The following is an 18983-nucleotide window of genomic DNA, read 5'->3' on the forward strand; positions in this document are numbered from 1 at the left end:
TCCTTGAAGCCACAAGCTTGCTTTGTTTTCAAGAATGCACACACCAAATATCCTGCATCTTAAAAACCAGTGTGTCTAAGAGCCCTTCCTTCAAGCACCTTTCACACCCGCCAGTGTCAAGAGGACGTGCACTTAGGATGCTGCTTGCTGCCAAGTATGTGGTAGTGACAACACAGAGCAGTCTAGTGGTACCACACAGACTCACACCAAGGCCCCCATTAGCCCCCAGCACTGCTCTGCATCATCAGTGCAAGTGTCAGCACAGTGAAGATTACATGCCACCTCATTGTAACTATGAAAAGGAATCTTGCACCAACCTTCCCCTCCATCTTGTGGACCCCAGGGCACGGGCTCTGAGAACTGCCTATTCTTGTGCTGCGTGTGACCAGCTCCTGGGGTGAATGCTAATTAGCAACTGTGTGACTCTGTCCACACCCAGACGTAGTCCCACACTCTAAAGTGGACATGCTGTCCTGCTGACCACAATGCCTATCAGAGGCGCCCCCCCCACATATAAGTTGTTGCTAAGTAAGGCCACTCTGGAAAGAAGTGATGGCAGGTTTTGTACCCCTCCCCATTCTGAGTGTTACCTGCTGTGACGCCATTCTGCAGAGAACCCTCATAGAAGATGTTGGACGGAAAAGCGCTGAGCGCAGGGTGCATCCGATACTGGACTTGCAAGCGGATCGGACGGATGCCCAGCACCACGAGGCGTTCGAACAGCGACTGAGACAGCCCGGCCTTGGCCGCCTTCTTGCACATCACCACGGGGCCGAGCTGGCAGTGGTCACCCACAAGGATCAGCTGTTGTGAGAGGCCCACACACATGAGAAGCTTGAACACGAAGCAGCCTAGATGTCCACTCAGAGTCCACATAACCACAGAACCACACGAGTTCCAGGGTTGAGATACTGACCAGGCATGGGAAAATTGCCCACCACAGATATGAAGCACACTCAGATGTGCACTCAAGACCCACATGGAGATGGCTCTGTGAGGCACCTGGCCCTTCAAAGACCCCCACAAAAGGCCCACTGTGCATCCCTGAGCTCTACCGGGGCGTCACATAGCCTGTTTAAGAAAAACTCTAGCATTAAGAATTACATAGAAGTGGAACAAGAGAGAATGCACACCAGTTTTCAAACAAAACCAACATGGAAGTAGCATGGCTCACCTGCTTGGCTCCGAGGACCACAGGGACCATGCACTCTGGCTCGGTGGCTTGGGTGCTCTCATCAATTAAAATGGAGCGGAACTGCATCTTGGCAAGCCTGGGGTCCCCTGCACCCACACACGTACAGCAGATGACATCCGCATTCTGGAGAAACGATCATGTTATCATCAGGGGCACTTGCACAGTATATGTTTACCAAGCCCCACAGGGCGAGCAGGACAGGATGCTGCTCTGGTCCCCGCCCACCTGACAATCATGGAAATGAACTGTCCCTCCTTGACAGCATCCACTATCCAGGCTGCACTGACACAAACTTTTGAGATCCTAAGTGGTCAGGCTTCACTGGAGAAAACCTCTCAATACAGACGGTTTGGTGCTTAAGACAGCCTCTGAGGGGCAGTGCTGAGCCAGGCAACGGGTTGGAATTCACTTTTGGTTAGTTTATCATGAAAGAGTAGACCTACCCCAAGGGTTCGGATCAGGATCCCAAGCTTCCAGCAGCAGGGAAGCTAGCAGGGAGTGGAAACTACTCAAAAATCATGTCTGTGATCTCAGAGAAGGCAAATAAAATAGGGTATCCAAGTATCTTCCAAAAGCAAGTAATACACCCAAAGTCCCTAAGGCCCAGGCCCTCACCATGAGCAGCTCCCTTTCGGCCGTGCGCTTCAGGGCTCGGTACCGCTTCTCATCAGCAGATGACAGCTCCCCAGTCTCATCCTTCAGCTGCTGCAGCTTCTGCAGCTCTGGCATGCTGGAAGCACAGGGGCAGGTCAGTGGCGTGGAGTGTGCACCAGGGCCACACAGACAAGATGCGCCTCTCAGCTGGGTACCTGAGACTCACCTATCCATGTTCCGGATCTGGTTATGCAGGGCTAGGAATGACACCGGGGAGTCGATGGCCTCGCGGCTCTTGGCGCAGAGCCGCACAACTTTCAGCCCAGTTTGGTGGATCTTCTCCGTCAGCTGATCCACAGCTATGTTACTTGGAGCACAGACAAGCACGGGCCTTCAACAGAAGGTGAATGAATGTCTCAGTGCTCGCTCAGAGGAGATTCAAGAAATGCTAAGTAGCCAAGCCTGTTGTTTACAATCACAGGCAGTGGAACCAGCTCAGATCTAAGACTAAAGTCAGGAACGGTACAATGCAAAAGCAGCTTAAAACAAAGGCAGTCGAAGGCTTCCTGTCCCTACCCAGTTTTCACTTTACTTGTGCAAAGCACCGCTAATTATACACCCACATCATCACCTCTGTAAGCATAGTGAAGACTTTCCAAGCTCCAAAGTGTGCACAGCACAGCACCACCCAGATGTCACTGACATGTGCTGCCTTGGAGAGCAGCATACTAGCTTGTTAAAAGCAACCAGAGAGGCCGGATCTATTACAATATAAAATGCAGCGAGCTAATAGATCGCCCCCAAGACATCCCAAAGATAGGCCTGCTAACCCCTACCCATTGCCCTGCCGTGCCAGATGGTAGACGATGGTGGCTGAGGTTACTGTCTTCCCCGTGCCTGGTGGTCCCTGGATCAGGCTTAGAGGTCTCTGCAGCACAGTCTTTACAGCATAAACCTTGAGATACAAGTGACTGTTAGGGGTACAGATGCCCCGGGAGCCCTCACCCAGCACCTCTGTGGGCCAGGTACCTCCCACCCCTTAGACAGTGAGAACCTGAGAGTGGTTGAGGTCAGGGAGCCCCTGTGCTGTGAAGCGCTTGGGTAGCTGGCACTTGATGATCACGTCCTCCACTTCGTGGCCGAGTAGCTTGTGGTAGATATAACCTGACACGGAGGTCTCATCCACAGCAAAGGTCTTCAGTGCACTCTGCATCCTGTGGGGAAGTGCCAGGTCAGCCACATGTTCAGGTGGACTGGTGGGAAGCCCTGCCCCTGGGACAAGAGAATCATCTAGAGCTGGAGACGAAGGCAGACGCACCTGTCAAACGAGGTGGATTTCCACACAAAGTCCACCTGGAAGTTATGCGTCACCTCCACAGGTGCACCCACACTGCTCCGCAGCTCAATGGCAATCTCATCACCGTAATCTGTGCCGCTGAGTTAAGGCTCATCCTTGTCACAAGCTGGTTTACCTTTCTTAGAAGTCCTCATTTGGTTAGAGACATAATCCTCCCTTTGTACCCAAAGGTGACGACACAGCAAGTGAGAACTATGTACTCACCAACAATTTTGCTCATGATGTCTGGATCCCCTGCAGCCAGCCCCTTACCCCCAATTACCCCGTAATCCCTGAGGCATCGCCCTGGATGCCAGGATGGAGCACCCACATCCAGAGGCCGGGTTCCAACTGTGAGATTCTGAGAGCCCTGAGATGCAGAGCTCAAAGTACCCTAGTTCCAGGCAAAGTAGTGCTTCTATCCGTTTTACATAAATGGTGTGCACTCAAGAGCCCGCCTGAAGAAAGGGCTCAGTGCTTTGAAATAAACACGACTCAAAGAGGCCCCTCCAGCCGTGGACAAACCCTTCACCCAAGGTCCCAGGACCAATCTTCATGGTGACCCCCAAGCAGGTCTCCTTTGCAAGCCCTTCTTCACACAAAGGATACTATCAGGGACCTTGATGACATGGCCGATCCCTTTCCACAGGGGTGCTAGGTCCCCTTTGTATCGCAGGCATATCTCATCACCCTGCATGAGCCGCATATCTTCCAGGGAAAAGACAAGAAAGCCAGCATTTTCAACATGCTCTAAGGCTGCCACCATGAAGAGTTCAAATTAAGGGACACTTTACAGGGGCAAAACTAGGAATTTTATGCTACTTATGGTCACAAATATTTTAAAACTTAAAATCACCTCTTAACCAAATTATGACTAAATCCTCATTACCAGAGTCAGTCTTGGGCAAAGTGAAGTAGGCGATTCTCTTCTTGTTAAGGCCCAGGTCCCACCTGACTGTGATGTTATCTTGAGTCTGAGCACATGAAAAATAAGAGCCCTGTTAGCCTATGACACAGACATTGTCTGAACTCATGTGTTTGGGTTTCCACAGGCCTACAGCAACTTCATGAGCCATGATGTTGGGGTGCAGTGAGCAGCACTCAACAGCCTGAAACACCAACAAGGGCACCTCTGGGAGAGAAGCCATTAGGACCACCAGAACCCACACAAGACGACCAGGCCAGGATCCCGCAATCGATGTCGGCTCTCAGAGGTCCTTGGAGGGAGAGAAGGAAGCTGACAGCTGAGGAAATGGCCCACGAGCCCTGGACTCTCACTTCTTAAGCACATTCTTCGTGGGACCAGCACAAGGAGTGCCCACTGCGTGCCTTCGATCCTTGGGTCTGAAGCTTGTGGCTGCGGGCAAAGGCTGCAAACCCAACTGCAAGGGACTTTTGTTGGATTTAGAATTAGCAAACACTCAGGCCAGTGTCTAGCTGAGTGACAGGGCATTTGTCCTCGATCCATGGCTCGTTCTCTCTAGGCGCTGGGCCTTGAACAGCATCGCAGCCTGCAGGGAAAGCCGCCCTCCCAGACCTCAGGAGAGATGTGTTAAAACGACCATACCCTCCTGCACACACCACATCACCTGGGACTCTTTGAGCTTCTTGTCATAGTCGGCCTCCAGCTTGACCAGAGGCCCGAATATGTTCTGGTACTGGTAGGCATCCTCATACCGCAAGAGGACATGCTGCGGCTCCTCATCCACCCCCGGCTTCTCTAGGTCCTCCAAGGTGGCAGAAGGATTCTCCTAGAAGATAAAGACCACACCAGGTTCATCACTTGTTTCACTTGTGTATGAATTATATTTGAGCCCATGGGTCACTAGAGGGATGGGAGCACACTCATCATTTCTTGGAGCTGATGTTGGGCTGATGCAAAGAAGAGCGGTCGGCAGCCACTAGTGTCCACCCTGTGGGAGAGCCCCCATGTGGAGAAGTCCACACGGCACAGGGAGCTGGATGTCTGTCTCCTCGCACCTCAACTGCTGCTCCTAACTCTCCCAATAGGGTTATACCAACAGGGTGAATCTTAGTGATGACACCCCAAATACACAGAGGACACACCTACACCATCAAATGGCTATGTCCTCCACAATTGCTTGGCCCTGAACTGGGAGGGTCGGCACTTTCCAGACCACTAGAAAGACCACTGGTTCCTCGTTCCTCTGGCTGTATGAACAGAAGGGGAGGCCCATCTCCCCATTTCCTCCTGATCCTACACTGCACCAACAGGGTGGTGTACTTTTCCCTGGCAGGGACAGAACAGTATCTGGGCTGTTTGGATATAAACAGAAATGATGAAATAATTGTGGCAACCTGAAGATGGAAGTGGAAAGGCTCCTTGCTACATGATGCCTGAAAAACATTTTGACTTATATTCAAAATTCACATTTAAGATTTCTGGTTATATCGGTGTCTAATTAAAATTTCCAGTCTCATTATTAAAACTTTAAAGTCTAAACAGCCAGAACCAAAGAAGGGCTTCCCAGGAGAACTGGGTCTGCAGGCAGGGTAACCCCCTACCACCTGCCCAGGGGAGTCACTCTTCCCTTCAGTCATCTGGCTGCTCTGGGCTGAGAGTCTCTGACCTTTAGGACTCCAACCCCTTTCCCACTGAATGCTCACCCCCAGCCTGGTGTCGCCTAAGGTCAGACACAACACAGACCCAATGAGTTGTCTAAGTGCACTCACAGTTCTGTCTACTCAGGCCCCGTCTCCACATCCACCCACAGCTGTCCAGGGCCAGTTCCCTTCAGGGCCCCTCCAGGCAGAGGCTACAGAGCCTCCCAGGAGTTCCTTCCCGGAATCTCCTATTTCTGAAGACACCAGCCCTCCCCACCCCTGGGGTCTACAGGAAACTGGTTGTTGAGGATTTGCATTCTCAGCAGGCCTCACCTTCCACAACTCCTCTAGTTTGTTGATCTGCTGAGCGGTTATTTGCCGAGCCCGCAGCTGCTCCTGCTCTGAAGGGATCTTGACCAGCCAAGACAGGAAGCAGCGGTCCTGGATCAGGGGCTGCCATTGCGAGCTGTCCCAGTTGATGTCCTTGAGGCTGCTCTGACTGGCACAAGGCTGCCTGTAAGAAGCCCCGAGAGCAAGAGCATTCAGATGAGGATGACCTCTGCCCCAAAGCTTACCTTTCACCCTGAGGCGCTGGTCCCTGCATTTTATTGTGATCACGTTACCTTTGCATTGTTAGTAATAAATCACATCTCCCACACATTTGAGCTCTGAATTCTTAAAACTCAGAACAGACTTTGGTTTTACAGAATTGTTTTTATGATTTAACGAGAACACACCCCAAGAGTTACTTGACATTCCCAGCTCTCCAACAAGCCCTAATCCCCAAACGTCCTCACACCTTGCTGGTCAGCAGAAACTCTTTTAAAGCATGTTAAAGTTCCACTGAGTCAGAGCTAGCCCGCCGGGGAAATCAAGGCACCCTCACCTGCACAGCAGCACTACCACCGAGTCAGCCTTAGCAGGGATGAAGCCAAGGAGGAAGACGTTGCGGCAGCCACAATTGTAACACTCCAGGACCGTCTCCCCCAGGGGCCCATCTTTGTGCAAAGTCACCTCTTTGCATTTTGCCCTCACAAGGTGATTTACAATGTGGCTGAAACCAGGAAATGATAAATAGTTAACACCCGAGGTTTGGCTTTTCACCACTTCCAATTCTTGAGCCCCCCATTAAAAGTTCCGGTACCGTTCACGGTCCATTAGCAGGGGCGGTCACACCTCATCCATCTGGCATCCCAGGGGACCAGCCTGCCCCAGAACTGGCTCCCCACTGAGCGCAAAATTCAACCCAACTTGAAACATTTTTAAGGAAAACTTTCCTAACATGTTTCACATGGTTTCTGCCTTTTTTCTTCTTCTTTCAGTTCTTGCTTTCTTAAATACAACTTATCAGGCTTCACTGGATCTATGGCTGCAGCCCCGGCCGCTGCCCTTTTCCCAGATCCTCTCACTCCTTGTGGCTTCTCTGTTGCTTCTTTCAAAGTAACTTCTCAAGGACCCTGTGCTGGCTGCCAGGAGCAACTGCTCCTCCTAATTTGCTGCAGGCCAGGAAACTTGATAAGCACATGTATTAGAAACATGAGGACAATAAAAAACTGAGTAGTGGGGCTCAGGGTTACTCTCAGGAAGCACAAGGCTGACATTGAACCCTCTGAAACCTCGACATCTCGGCGTGGTCAGGGCTCTACTGTTGTTCTCATTTTCAGGTCACAGCTCACCTAAACCAGGACCTCCTTATGCCAAGCCAGCCTTGCTGGGGCCCATGTGCAGTGCAGGCCCTGCCTCGGGCTCTCTGTAGTCTGGCTGTGGGTTTGTTGGACACTCCTTGCTGCCACCCTCTCTTCCCCTCTGAAATCGCTTCTGTTGCAAGGTTCGGCTAAGACACCAATGTTCTAACCCTCTCTGGCTCCGCAAAACTCATTAGACCATCTAACCAACCACTGCCACTCTCGGCACTCCTCAAAGTCTCCCACTCCTCTCTAGAGCCACCATCACTAGGCATGTTACCAGAACTAGCGGTTTCCTCTTGTTCTTTCTGTGCCTACCTCATCCCACTACACTGGCAGCTCTCTGAAGGCAATGGGCTGCCTATCATCTTTCACTTGGGCCTTGTGTAGAACATGCAACAATGGTTGACTGAGCCTGTTTTCTGTTAGAGGCCCTTCCCTCACTTCCCCGATCTTGGCTCTGCTGACCGGAAGCTGGAGTTGCCAACTAAGACAAGTTTTATTTAACTGCTTTTCCTATAGGAGAGGAGCTAATGCAAACATGGTAACACTTAAATTGCCCAGAACATTCAGAAAAGGAGACGCATGTCTCTTTTTGGTAACCCTGAAGATGCTTTTCCTTTGAAGTCTTTCAAAAACATCAGCCCCATTTCTGGCCTTTCTCAGAACTCCACATTTCACATCCCAACTCTCAGATGACCCGAAATCTAACCATTGTGTTCCCAGGCGGCACAATGGTGAGGCCCAGCCCTAGACTGCTGAAGGCACAGGAAGGGTGGGGGCTCTGTGCACATAAACCTGCTTATGGACTTTTGTCACTTCTCCAAAACATGAACTTCAGAAGATTCCACTTCCTTGCTGATGACCTGAAGCCCTGTCCCACTGAGACTCTGCTCTACTTCCTGTGGCAATGGAGACAGAAGCAGGGGCTGAGTAGTTCCAGTGCTCAAGCTAGACAGGTCAACTCTCCCCAGAATCTAAGCACTAGCACCACGCTGCTCTCACCAAACATAAGCATGGGCCCAGTCACAGATGCTGCTGATCAGCAGCAGGAGGGAACCCTGCTGTTGGGTCAACTTGATTTAATCTGACAATTCAGGATCTGGCCCGTTAGCCTCAGGACTACTCAGATGAGCTCAGGCCTAAGGGAGCCTTCTCAGGAAGTAGCTCATGGATGCCCGTTACCATCTTGTAAACATACTCACCGGGCACCCTATAATGAAGATGAACGGGCATGCCAAGAGCTCATTTTGCAGAAAAATATAAATAAAAACTGGGAATGAGAATTAAGCCAACTCTACTTGCATAATAAAAAGAACCAGAGAATAAATCAAGGGTAAATACATTAAGGCATTCACACACTACCATCTGTTTTAAGTTAAACCCGTCACAGAGGAGGGAAAAACCCAGGTTTGTTAGTGCGATTTTATGTTGTGCTTTGCTTCAGTATTTCCATAATTTACACACACAAATCTGAGCACAGCCTGATTAAAGACACATGCTCAGCTTGATACCTACCTGCCAGAAGTATTTCCACGTCCGTTACAGAACCACTTCTTGCTGGTATTACAGTAAACCACGCAAGCAGGATCGTGTATTCCACAGTAACTAAAAAAGTCAAAACAATAACAGTTAAAGCTGAAAGGTTGCTCTCTGGTTTTAATTTAGCAGAATGTAAAATTCTTTCCTCTTACAACATTTTTAAGTTTTTCATTAAACACATACTCAGACCCAATGATCCTACTAACAACATTCAATCATTTAACTGCATAGGGTTCCTGGCCTTGTGAATGCAGGAAGGGGATGAGTGCTGAAGAAACCCTTGGAGATGCTCCAGTAACAGCAGCAAAGCCCCTAGTGGGTGTGGGGGGGCAGCGGGGGGCGAGTGCCATTCAAGGTGCCAGGTGAGCCCAAAACCCCCAAGGTGTTGTATCACATGGCCTTATGTTTCAGGTACATGACTTAGCACATGGAAGGTGGGCTGTGACAACGCTGTATTCATGCTCCAGCAGAGGGCACCATTCTCTGAGAAAAGATTGGCTCAGACCTAGCAGCAGAGGGTTTGGAGCGTGGACTGACCTCAGCTCAAAAGGAGTACCTCAGGAGAGCCCCCCCGCACCTCCCCCCACATACTCCTTGGCCTCGTTTGTCTGAAAATCAACACACCAAAAACAAAAGCATTGGCTCCCCACAGAGTTCTGTATGTGTATGAAGCCAAGGCTCAGTCTCAAACCAGAGTGTGCTTTAGCCAAGAACCTTCCCCACAACACCCCACACGTGGGGACAGCAGGGAGGGCCAGGGGTTGTACAGACTTCAACCAGCTGCAGCTTCACCAGGACCAAGGATAACTGTGTATATGACAGGAACACACTAATACATCACTATACATATGCAAAAATACTTGTAAATGAGAGCGAACAAAGCCAAAATAGTATAAATCTGTCCATAAAGCAGGAAAAGGGTTGCACTGTATCCTTCAGTGCCAGAGAGGCGGGTAGGGCTGATTTGAGACCCAGGCCAAAAGCTGCCCTGACTGGCCGAATACCCTAAGCAAGATCATTTCACCGCTTTTGGTCTCAATTTCCTCATGTGCGTGTAACAAAAAAGCCAGAATAAGTCCAAATGGAAAAGATAGGTCCTGCTCTAGATGATAATTCCAAATTTGGTCAACATTCAAGTCTACCCACTGACTATTCAATTCCAATTTTTCAGGAATCTTGAATACATCAGAGGCAGACATTTTAAAGAATCCAACAGTAATCTCTCTGAAAGAGAAATCTTAGCTGATTTATTTACTCCATAAACCCAAATGCTCATCCAATGTTATGAGTTCTTTCTGGTGAGTGAGTGGGGCAGGTACTGGGAACACCCACAGGGCCTGAGGATGGCAGAGAGGGGAACCTTTCCCCCACCCACTGGGAGAATCAGAGATGACAGAGGGTGATGAGCTCACCCTCCTGCCCAGTCTTTGATTTTGGAGTGGCCTCTGTGAAGCCAGCAGACATACTCAAAATACAGAGGCTCTGGGACGCCCCCACTGTCAGCGCTCACCTGCAGGCATGTACTGGGAGGTCCTTTGTGTAATAAGTATCCTCTTCATCTTCTTCGAAGTTCAACTCGGCCAACAACTGGCTGGTCTTGGCCACACTGTCATCCACGGCCCCATTCTGCAGGATGCCTTCAGGTCCTCCGACCTACCGCAGAATAGCAGTTTCATCATGCAAGCCTGCTGCCTCCAGGCCTAGGACACATGGCTTCTCCCCAAGTGAGCAGCCACGGTGACCCTCCTAAGAAGCACTGGCCTGCTTCTGCTTTGAGACAGTTGTGTCTTCTGCTTTGACTGTTCACACTCTCTCTATACCTATCAAACCTACCCAGTCCAAAACAGGGCCCTGGTGGCCCCAGTCATTCACCCTGGCTCCTGTGCAGCCAGACTCAACCCTGTCTGCCAGACTCAACCCTGTCTGCCCCAGAGCCACAACCACAACCAGGATTCAGAGGAAAACGCTTCTCATCACTGAGGGCCATAGGAGCAAGATGACTTTTTACAAACCAGTTAAGGTCTCCTCTGGGGAAAGTTGCACAATATCAGGCCGAAAGGCCTGGAATCCCACACAGTGAACGGTCCTCCCAAAGCCTAAGCACTGGAAGCCAAGGTCACGACTCCTGGAGATGTCGAAGAGCAGTTCCTTCCTCATTCGACAGACTTCCTCCACAGCCAGTCCCCTCTCCAAAAAGCAGCCTTTCTTGATCATGAATTATAAATTGAATGTTAGGATAACCTTCTGAATTCAGGCAAAAATCTTACTAAATATATTACCTTTTATGTTACAAGAGCAAAAAACACAAACAGGCAACTTTAAGTAACTAAGCCATGAATTTCACAGGCACTTCTGCTGAGCTAAACATCCATTCAAGGAGCGCATGGAGACTCGGCTCACCTGAGAGGAACAAGCATCCTAATGCCAACCCCCAGGAATCTCAGATAGCAGTCAATAGTTTGTCATCTCTTGCCATGGGCCACAGCCCACACAAGGCTGGATCAGGCAGCAGGAGCATCCTGTGGTGATGAGGCACAGGAGCAGTGATGGGAGCTCCAAGGCAGACAATGGCCCCACTCCCTTGCACAGACCCTGCCACTTAGAGCTGGGAGACCAAAAACCAGAGCCATGCCATGAGTAGCCCACTCAGGCCAGTGCAGCCTGAGCCAGCAGTGCCCACAGGGACTTTCCCTATCCACTGCTCCAGCCAGGTCACTTGTATAAACCTAAGGACAGTGGTTCTCATGAGGGGGGGATCCTGGATATTGCAAAGGTACCTTTGCAGTGTCAGGAAGTAAGCATTTTGTCACAGAACACTTATGTCTGTAATGGTCTCAGCCCAGATCAGAACCCATTCACTTCACAGTGTCTGCCACCACATTAATATGCTCTTTACAGGAAGGCAACCACCAGATTAATTACAAGAAAAATGTATGCTTTGTTTGAAAAGTTTCTTTTCAAAAAGTAAAAATCAAAATCAACTTTTGGATTTCAATGCATAGACAGTGTGCTATAACATCACCACAAGCACCTCTTGGTGAATTCCTGATCTCTTTTTTAAAAAAAATTTAGTAAAATTCATATAAAATGTACCATCTTAACCATTTTTAGGTGAACAGTTAGGGGGCATTAAGTACATTCACACCAGTGTGCAACCATAACCACCATCCATCATGAGAACTCCACAAAACCTCACGTAAGTGGAATCACACAGTATTTGTCCTTTTGTCTGGCTTATTTCACTTAGCATAACACCTTCGAGGTTCATCCATGCTGTAGCATTTGTCAGGATTTCCTTCCTTTTTAAGGCTGAATAATATTCCACTGCATAGATTTATGACATTTTGTTTATCTAGCCATGTTGTCAGCGGACACTTGGGTTGCTTCCACCTTTTGGCTGCTATGAATTATCTTGCTATGAACACAAATATAAATACAAATATCTTTTAAGAGGCCCTGCTTTCATTTCTTTTGGATATATACCCAGAAGTGGAGTTGCTGGGTCATATGGTCATTTTATGTTTAACTTTTTGAAGAATCACCAGACTGTTTTCCTCAGTAGGTGCACCATTTTACATTCTCACCAACAATGGTTCTTCATCAACACCTGTTGTAATCTTTTTTTCTTTTTAAACAGCCATCCCAAAGGATGTGAGGTAGTATCTCACTGTGGGGTGTTTTGTTTTTTTTTAATCTCACTGTGGTTTTGATTTTAATTTCCATGATAATGAACATCTTTTCATGTGCTTGTTGGTCATTTGTATATCCTGCTTGGAGCAATGTCTATTCAAGTCCTTTGCCCATTTTTAACTTGGCTGTTAAAAAATTTTAATAGTGACTTGTGCTTTGTTTGAAATTTTGAATCTGGTTATCACTTCAAAGAGTCACCTCTTCATCTGGCAATGTTTCTTCTGACAAATGCAGTGGTAACACTGGTGTGAGGCTGCCAACCGGGCCGGCACTGCTGGCTCAGTTTCTCTTGGTGTGACTGTACCTAGGAACACATGTTGGTTGGCTTTCTGAAAGTGTGTAGCCAGGTTATGGCATCTGAATTTCACTTCATGGCAGTGAGGGGGCATATATATCATGCTATAGGAGAGGGCTGAGAAGGTGGTCTAGCATGGGATCAGCTTGTGGGCTACCTCTTGGGCTCAGAAGAGTATTTACATTTTTTAATGACTGGATTAAATAACTACTAATATCCTCAATTTTGCTTCTTCTTCTTTGAAGTCTAGAATATTTACTATCTAGTCCTTCAAGAAAACATTTTCTGACTCCTAGTCTAGAAGAACTCCTAAAATTGTACAATCTACCAGGTTGCATAATTTTTACATATAAAGAAAATATTCTTGGTGATAACAGAATCTTTTTTTTTTTTAATTTTTTAATTATTTATGCCTACAGCACCTAGTCTTCATAGGTGGTCTCCCACCCAAGCACTAACCAGGCCTGACCCTGCTTAGCTTCCAAGATCAGATATCGGGCTTGTTCAGAGTGGCATGGCCGTAGACCATAGACCATGGCTCCACTGGGGCACGAACCCAGGACTTTCTGCATGTCAAGCAGACGTGCTAACCGCTACACTATGGAACCAAGTCCAATATCAGAATCATTATTCTCCTGAAACATCAAAATTAGTACGTAGAATAAAAAAGTATACAACACCTGGGTGGTCTCATCCTACCCAATTCTGCCTAACACCTCACCTCCCCTCATCGTTGGGAGCCTGAGCAGCCTTGTGGTGACGCTGTCTAAACTATACTGATCCCTCCAGGCTTAATAAGGGACAGGAAATCTAAGTCCACTCTTGGAACTCCTGGGAGATAACAGAATATGGATCCAGGATGGGGTGGACTCTCTTCACCCCCACTAAAGCCAGGGAGGCTGGAGAGAGAAGTCCAAATTCCTCTAGGCCCAGTGACCCTGCAGCTGCCCCACAGGGGAGTATAGTGTGGCCCCCTCTCACTTGTGCACACACATACAAATGCACGTGCTCCCAGCTCCCATTTGGCCTCACTCCTGCCCAGCTGTGATCTGGCCACAACACAAACTGACCTCTATAGCTGGACTGGTAGTTTCTCCCTCTACTTTCTGTTAAGTTTTAAGATAACATTAATTTAAAAAATACATGTGACTTTAGAAACTATAATTACATGAGTTAAAGCACTAGAAAGTATTTGGCACAGAGAGGACTCACAGCCTATGTCAAGTGACATGACAGGAGTCTAGGGTGTCCTCATCTTCGGCCAGTATAAGACTAAGGTATTCCAAGGTCATCAACCTCTCACCCCCAGCCAGGACCTCTGGGTACTGCTGGGCTCAAGAGGTACCGGGCCTCCCTGCACCCACCGGTATCCCAAGCCCCTCCTCAGGCACCATGTCACTGGGGAAACAAGTTCCCTCTCCACCTGTGCTCTGGATACTCAGTATCTGAAGTCCATCTATGAGTTGCTGAGCTGATCAAGGCCTGTAGGGGTTTTCTGCCCAGAGACAGTTCCGTACAACCCACTACAGAACTCCCGACAGCGCACATCAGAGCAATAAGAAAAGAGGTCACTTCACCTCACAGAGGAAAAGCATAAGCTCAAAAACTACCCCTCAATGTGCTGGAAAGAATTTTTGATCACAGACTTTTACTTCAGACTCCATATTGTCATACCACTCAGCATGAAATAGATCTTAGCACTCACTGTCCCTTGGCGTCTGGAAAGCAGGCTCCTGGTTCTACAGGTCTTGGTCCACAGGGCACCACCGCCCACGGAGGCCACCCCTGATTTCACCTGAGGGGCCCCAGTGGGGCCATTATGCCTGTCCTGCTCCCTGCTATGACTCCAGCACCTAGAACTGAACCCACACCCCAAGAGGCCCTCATATTATTGGTTAAAAGAACACATCTTCTCATCCAAAACACAAAAGCTGTAAAGGGACTCTTTATTCTTTTATCCCCAAGGTTTAAATATAAAAAAGAGTGAGAAATGGCCTTTCCCTCAGGGGTGGCGAGAGGCAGAAAGAGCTGCAGGGCCTCTGAGCCCTGCCTCAGGAAAAGGCTAAGAGAAGGTCCAGCCTCCCCCAACTTTTGGAAAAGTTTCAAACCTACATAAAGAAACCCTCAGCACCTAGATCCACCAATCACTCACATTTCACCATGCCTGCTCTCTGCCTCTTCCTCTGCACACACTTTTTATTTTCCTGATCCATTTCAGAGTGATGGGTTCCAGAACAAGGGCTTTCTCCCCACAACCACAATACAGGCATACCTTGTTTTATTGTTTTTCACAAATACTGCATTTTCTACAAATTGAAAGCAAGACTCCCAAGAGCAAAAAATTACAATTGGTTAAAAGCTCCAATAATGGTTAGCATTTTATAGCAATAAAGTATTTTTAAATTAAGATATGTGCATTGTCTTTTTAGACATAATGATTTTGCACACTTATTTAAGACTATAGTATACTGTAAACATAACTTTTATACACACTGGAAAACCAAAACATTCACGTGACGTGCTTCATTGCAGTGGATTGGAACCCCACCCGCAGTGCCTCCAAGGTGTGCCTGTACAGGCCTCATGCTCAAGAGCAATACTGATACAATACTGCTATCTAATACCCACAGGCACATTTCCCGAGTGTCCTAATAATGTCCTTTATGGTTGTTTAAATTCAAGGTCCAGCGAATGATCACACATTTTTGATGTCTCTTTAGCCTCCTCTAATGTATTAGTTTTAACCAATGTTTGACTTATGAAGGCGGCAACATCGCATGGTGCCACCTAACAAACAATGGGTTCTGGATAAAAAGAATCTGCCCTCGCTGACCCCTCTGCAACTTCCAAACCACACTCTGCTATGTGTCCCACTGAACACAGCTGGGTGTCATGGTCCTCTACAGGCTGGACTTTCTTGTATCACCGCAAGACCACCCCGCCACAGTGACTATCACAACTGCCCAGAATCTGCCTCTTCCAATCTCCATGCATGTCAGTTTGGTGGGGGCCTCTCCCAAGGCCTCTTGCCCCTCTCAACGCAGCACCTCCAAAGGGTCTGCTGAGCAGAACTACCCCAACTCATGCCTCCTCCATAGAAGGGGAGTCCTGCCTCAGTCGGGGGGATCTTGGGCCCTGATAAAAACCAGATAGGAACTTGTGTCTGCTCCAGACAACTCCTTGTGAGGACTCTATGGCAACAGAATGCAGGATGAGCACATGCCCTGGAAGGAGAAGTGGCCTCCAAGACTGCCTTTGTACCATAATAAGTATGGTACATTCACTTGTGTGCACACAGGCAGACATCCAACCACAGCACCCTCTTCCTAAGCTTCCCTTCTAGCCATTGCCACACTCTGCTGGGTCTCCTGCCATATAAGAGCCCTTCCTCTCAAGTGAGGTCACAGCGCTCCTCAGTAGCTCCGCAAGGCTCCAAGATCCAGCCTAGACCCATCAGATTGGCACACCGGCTATAGTCTACACCCACTCTCCATGCCAAGCCCTATGCTGTACCCCGTGCCCACCCCTCCACCCAGTGGGCGCACCTTCCTGACAACTCAAGGACTACCACTCACAAAGGCTCTCCCTTTGCAGGGCAAACGACTCTTTCTTTTGAGCTCTCACCATCCCTAAGGCCAACCACAGTCTGGGCAGCACCTATCATTTCTAACAAAGCAGCTGCAGTTGGCAAAGGACTCACTCTGACCCCACAGCTTCCCAGAGCACAGCAAGCAGAACTGCTGAGAAGGCGGGAGTCAGGGACCAGGCTGAAGAGGCTGGCCTGACCGCCTGCACAGAGGGGACAGAAGTAAAGACAGACCTGTGAGGGCTCCCAGGCCTCAGCTCCTGCCTCTGAACCCCAGTGAAAGGCCCAGCGCATGGGGCGGCACATCTCCCCAGTGTGTGACCAGGAGTCGTTGAGCCTGGGTCACCTAATTTCCCTATGTTACAGTTGACAAAAGACTTCAAAGATTAGCAAGAGAAAAAAAGGAGGAAAGAAAAAGCAGTGTGAAGGAGAAATCGAAGGCAGCAAGTGACTATGGTAATGGTCAAACAGCCCTGTAAATTTACAAGAAAAACACTGACTTGCAAACTTATAAACAAGAACGCTCTACGGTATGTGATCACAACTCAATGAAGCTACTAGAAACATGTCTTTTTGATTTGTGGGAACTAGACTGAGAGAGAACTCTGGTTTTTCATTAACACTGGTATTGTACTGGTGTTAATTTTCTCCCCAATCTTGCTGAATCCCAGTGAAGAAATGGATAGAATTGAGAAGTCATTTCCCTTACTCACCATTAAACGACATGTAAGCCCTCCCTTTGTCCTAAATGCTGGTAGAGTCCTCACCATTTGGAAATAAACCTGAGAAATCCAATAAGGGAAAAAGTGCTGGACCAACACTTGCTAGAGCTCCTGCATAGTTACCAGCTTATCTCCGATTTTCTCAAGATGTGCTTATATCAGAGCTGAACTGCATAACCACAAAACCAGATGAAAAAAGTCTGACTCAAATTTCAAACTCACCACTTTTAGGAACCCCTGGACTATATCAAACACTCCTCTTCATCATAAGCTACAGATAGGAAGCAGAAGAGGATTTGTTTCTATGATGGTCAAGGATATGTGAGGACAGTCTTCCATGAATTCTGATGGCAGTAGGAGTATGGTTTTGAAGACCAGGTAACAACTCTTTATCCAAGTACCTTACCACTTGAAAAGGAAAAAGCCTAAGTTTGTGTACACAGGATTACAACTGAGGAAGAGCCTTTGTGTATCGGTGGCCTGTTGAGGGTCATCGGGCTGTTTCCAGTCTGGGGCTCCCGTGAACAAAGTTGCTGTTAACACTCAGAGCAGCCCCACATTTGGGTAACTGCCTTGTTTCTCTGCTGGACCACAGAACTCTGGGTGACTGTTCCACCACCAAGGTAAGAAAGTTCAAAGTGGCATTTCCAGCCTTTTTAAAAAATGGAGCTACTCAAGTGGTCAATGTTATCTCCATAATCCAATGAACACATCCATCACCCCCAACCAAGTCCCCTGGTGCCCTTTGTCATCTCTCTTTCCATTTTTTCCTCCCTTCCCCCCAGCACGGATCTGCTTTCTATTACTGTAATTTAACTAGCAGTTCCTAGAGCTTTAAAGAAACGGAATCAGTCCCCGATTTACAACTTTTCAACTTTATGATGGTGTGAAAGCGATATGCATTCAGTAGAACCCATACTTTGAAGTTTGATATTTTCCTGGGCTAGCAGTATGTGGGTATGATACTCTTGTGATGCTGGGCAGCGGCACTGAGATGATTTTGCCCAACTGCAAGCTAATGTAAGTGTTCTGAGCACGTTTAAGGTAGGCTAGGGTAAACTATGACATTCAATAGATTAGGTGTATTACATGCATTTTTGACAAGATATTTTCAACTTACAACAGGTTTAATCGGGACATAATCCTATCATAAGTCAAGGAGCATTTATAAGTGATTCTTTCACTCAGTGTAATTATTCTGAGATGCAGCCACATTTTTGCATATATCAACAGTTCATTCCCTTTTATGCCTGGGTGGTATTCCCAACTCTTAAGATTTTCACCATAATTCCAGTGTTTTGAGGAAACATGATTGTAGCAAAAGTCAAGAGGAAATATTCCAACTAGACAGACCAGAAGGGTTGTAACACCAACTATTATGCAAAGGACTTCTGAAATTACCTTTCCCAGCACTCTGAGGCTCAGGGTCAAAAAGGGCCTAGGAAAGGGTCAGATGCTTAAAAGAAAACTGTCCTTCTATCTTAAGGACACTTGACAGGACTGTCAGCACTTTTCATCCCAGGATCTTGAAGAATTTGATAAATATAAGTTTTATTTTACAAACAAGAAACAGAGTGTTATTTGAACCAACTCAAGAGATCAGCAAGAACCACCCCTGCCTGCTGTTCTCTCCCTTGTTGGGATATATATTCTGTTTCTAAACATATTTTCAGGTAAAACCAACTGTGCAAAACCAGCAGTCAGGACTGATGATACCCAAAGTGGCCGCATGCTGAAAAATAGTCTGGCAACTCCTGGAAAGGTTACGCAGTT

General features: G+C 47.9%; 1 protein-coding gene and 1 non-coding gene across 3 annotated transcripts in view; both read right to left on the reverse strand.

Moving 5' to 3' along the window:
- The window catches only part of UPF1 (UPF1, RNA helicase and ATPase), a 32151-nt gene that overhangs the window by 9573 nt on the left and 3595 nt on the right, over window positions 1-18983 (reverse strand). Inside the window, exons 2-15 of one of the 2 annotated variants that reach the window (XM_011366749.2) lie at window positions 10428-10570; window positions 8894-8983; window positions 6577-6744; window positions 6024-6204; window positions 4715-4876; window positions 4015-4099; window positions 3735-3833; window positions 3108-3216; window positions 2844-3003; window positions 2626-2744; window positions 2016-2180; window positions 1811-1925; window positions 1175-1318; window positions 591-804 (exon numbers count right to left, since the gene is read on the reverse strand). In XM_011366749.2, the coding sequence (XP_011365051.1) occupies window positions 591-804; window positions 1175-1318; window positions 1811-1925; window positions 2016-2180; window positions 2626-2744; window positions 2844-3003; window positions 3108-3216; window positions 3735-3833; window positions 4015-4099; window positions 4715-4876; window positions 6024-6204; window positions 6577-6744; window positions 8894-8983; window positions 10428-10570 (1954 nt within the window). Of the gene's footprint in view, window positions 1-590; window positions 805-1174; window positions 1319-1810; window positions 1926-2015; window positions 2181-2625; window positions 2745-2843; window positions 3004-3107; window positions 3217-3734; window positions 3834-3981; window positions 4100-4714; window positions 4877-6023; window positions 6205-6576; window positions 6745-8893; window positions 8984-10427; window positions 10571-18983 lie in introns of both variants that reach the window. The other variant, XM_011366748.2, reaches the window with a different exon arrangement.
- Window positions 13438-13510, reverse strand: TRNAV-GAC. Its single transcript has one exon. It is a non-coding gene; the product is annotated as a tRNA-Val (tRNA).

The sequence above is a fragment of the Pteropus vampyrus genome, unplaced genomic scaffold (genome assembly GCF_000151845.1).
Source record: "Pteropus vampyrus isolate Shadow unplaced genomic scaffold, Pvam_2.0 Scaffold126, whole genome shotgun sequence".
Lineage (NCBI taxonomy): Eukaryota > Metazoa > Chordata > Mammalia > Chiroptera > Pteropodidae > Pteropus > Pteropus vampyrus.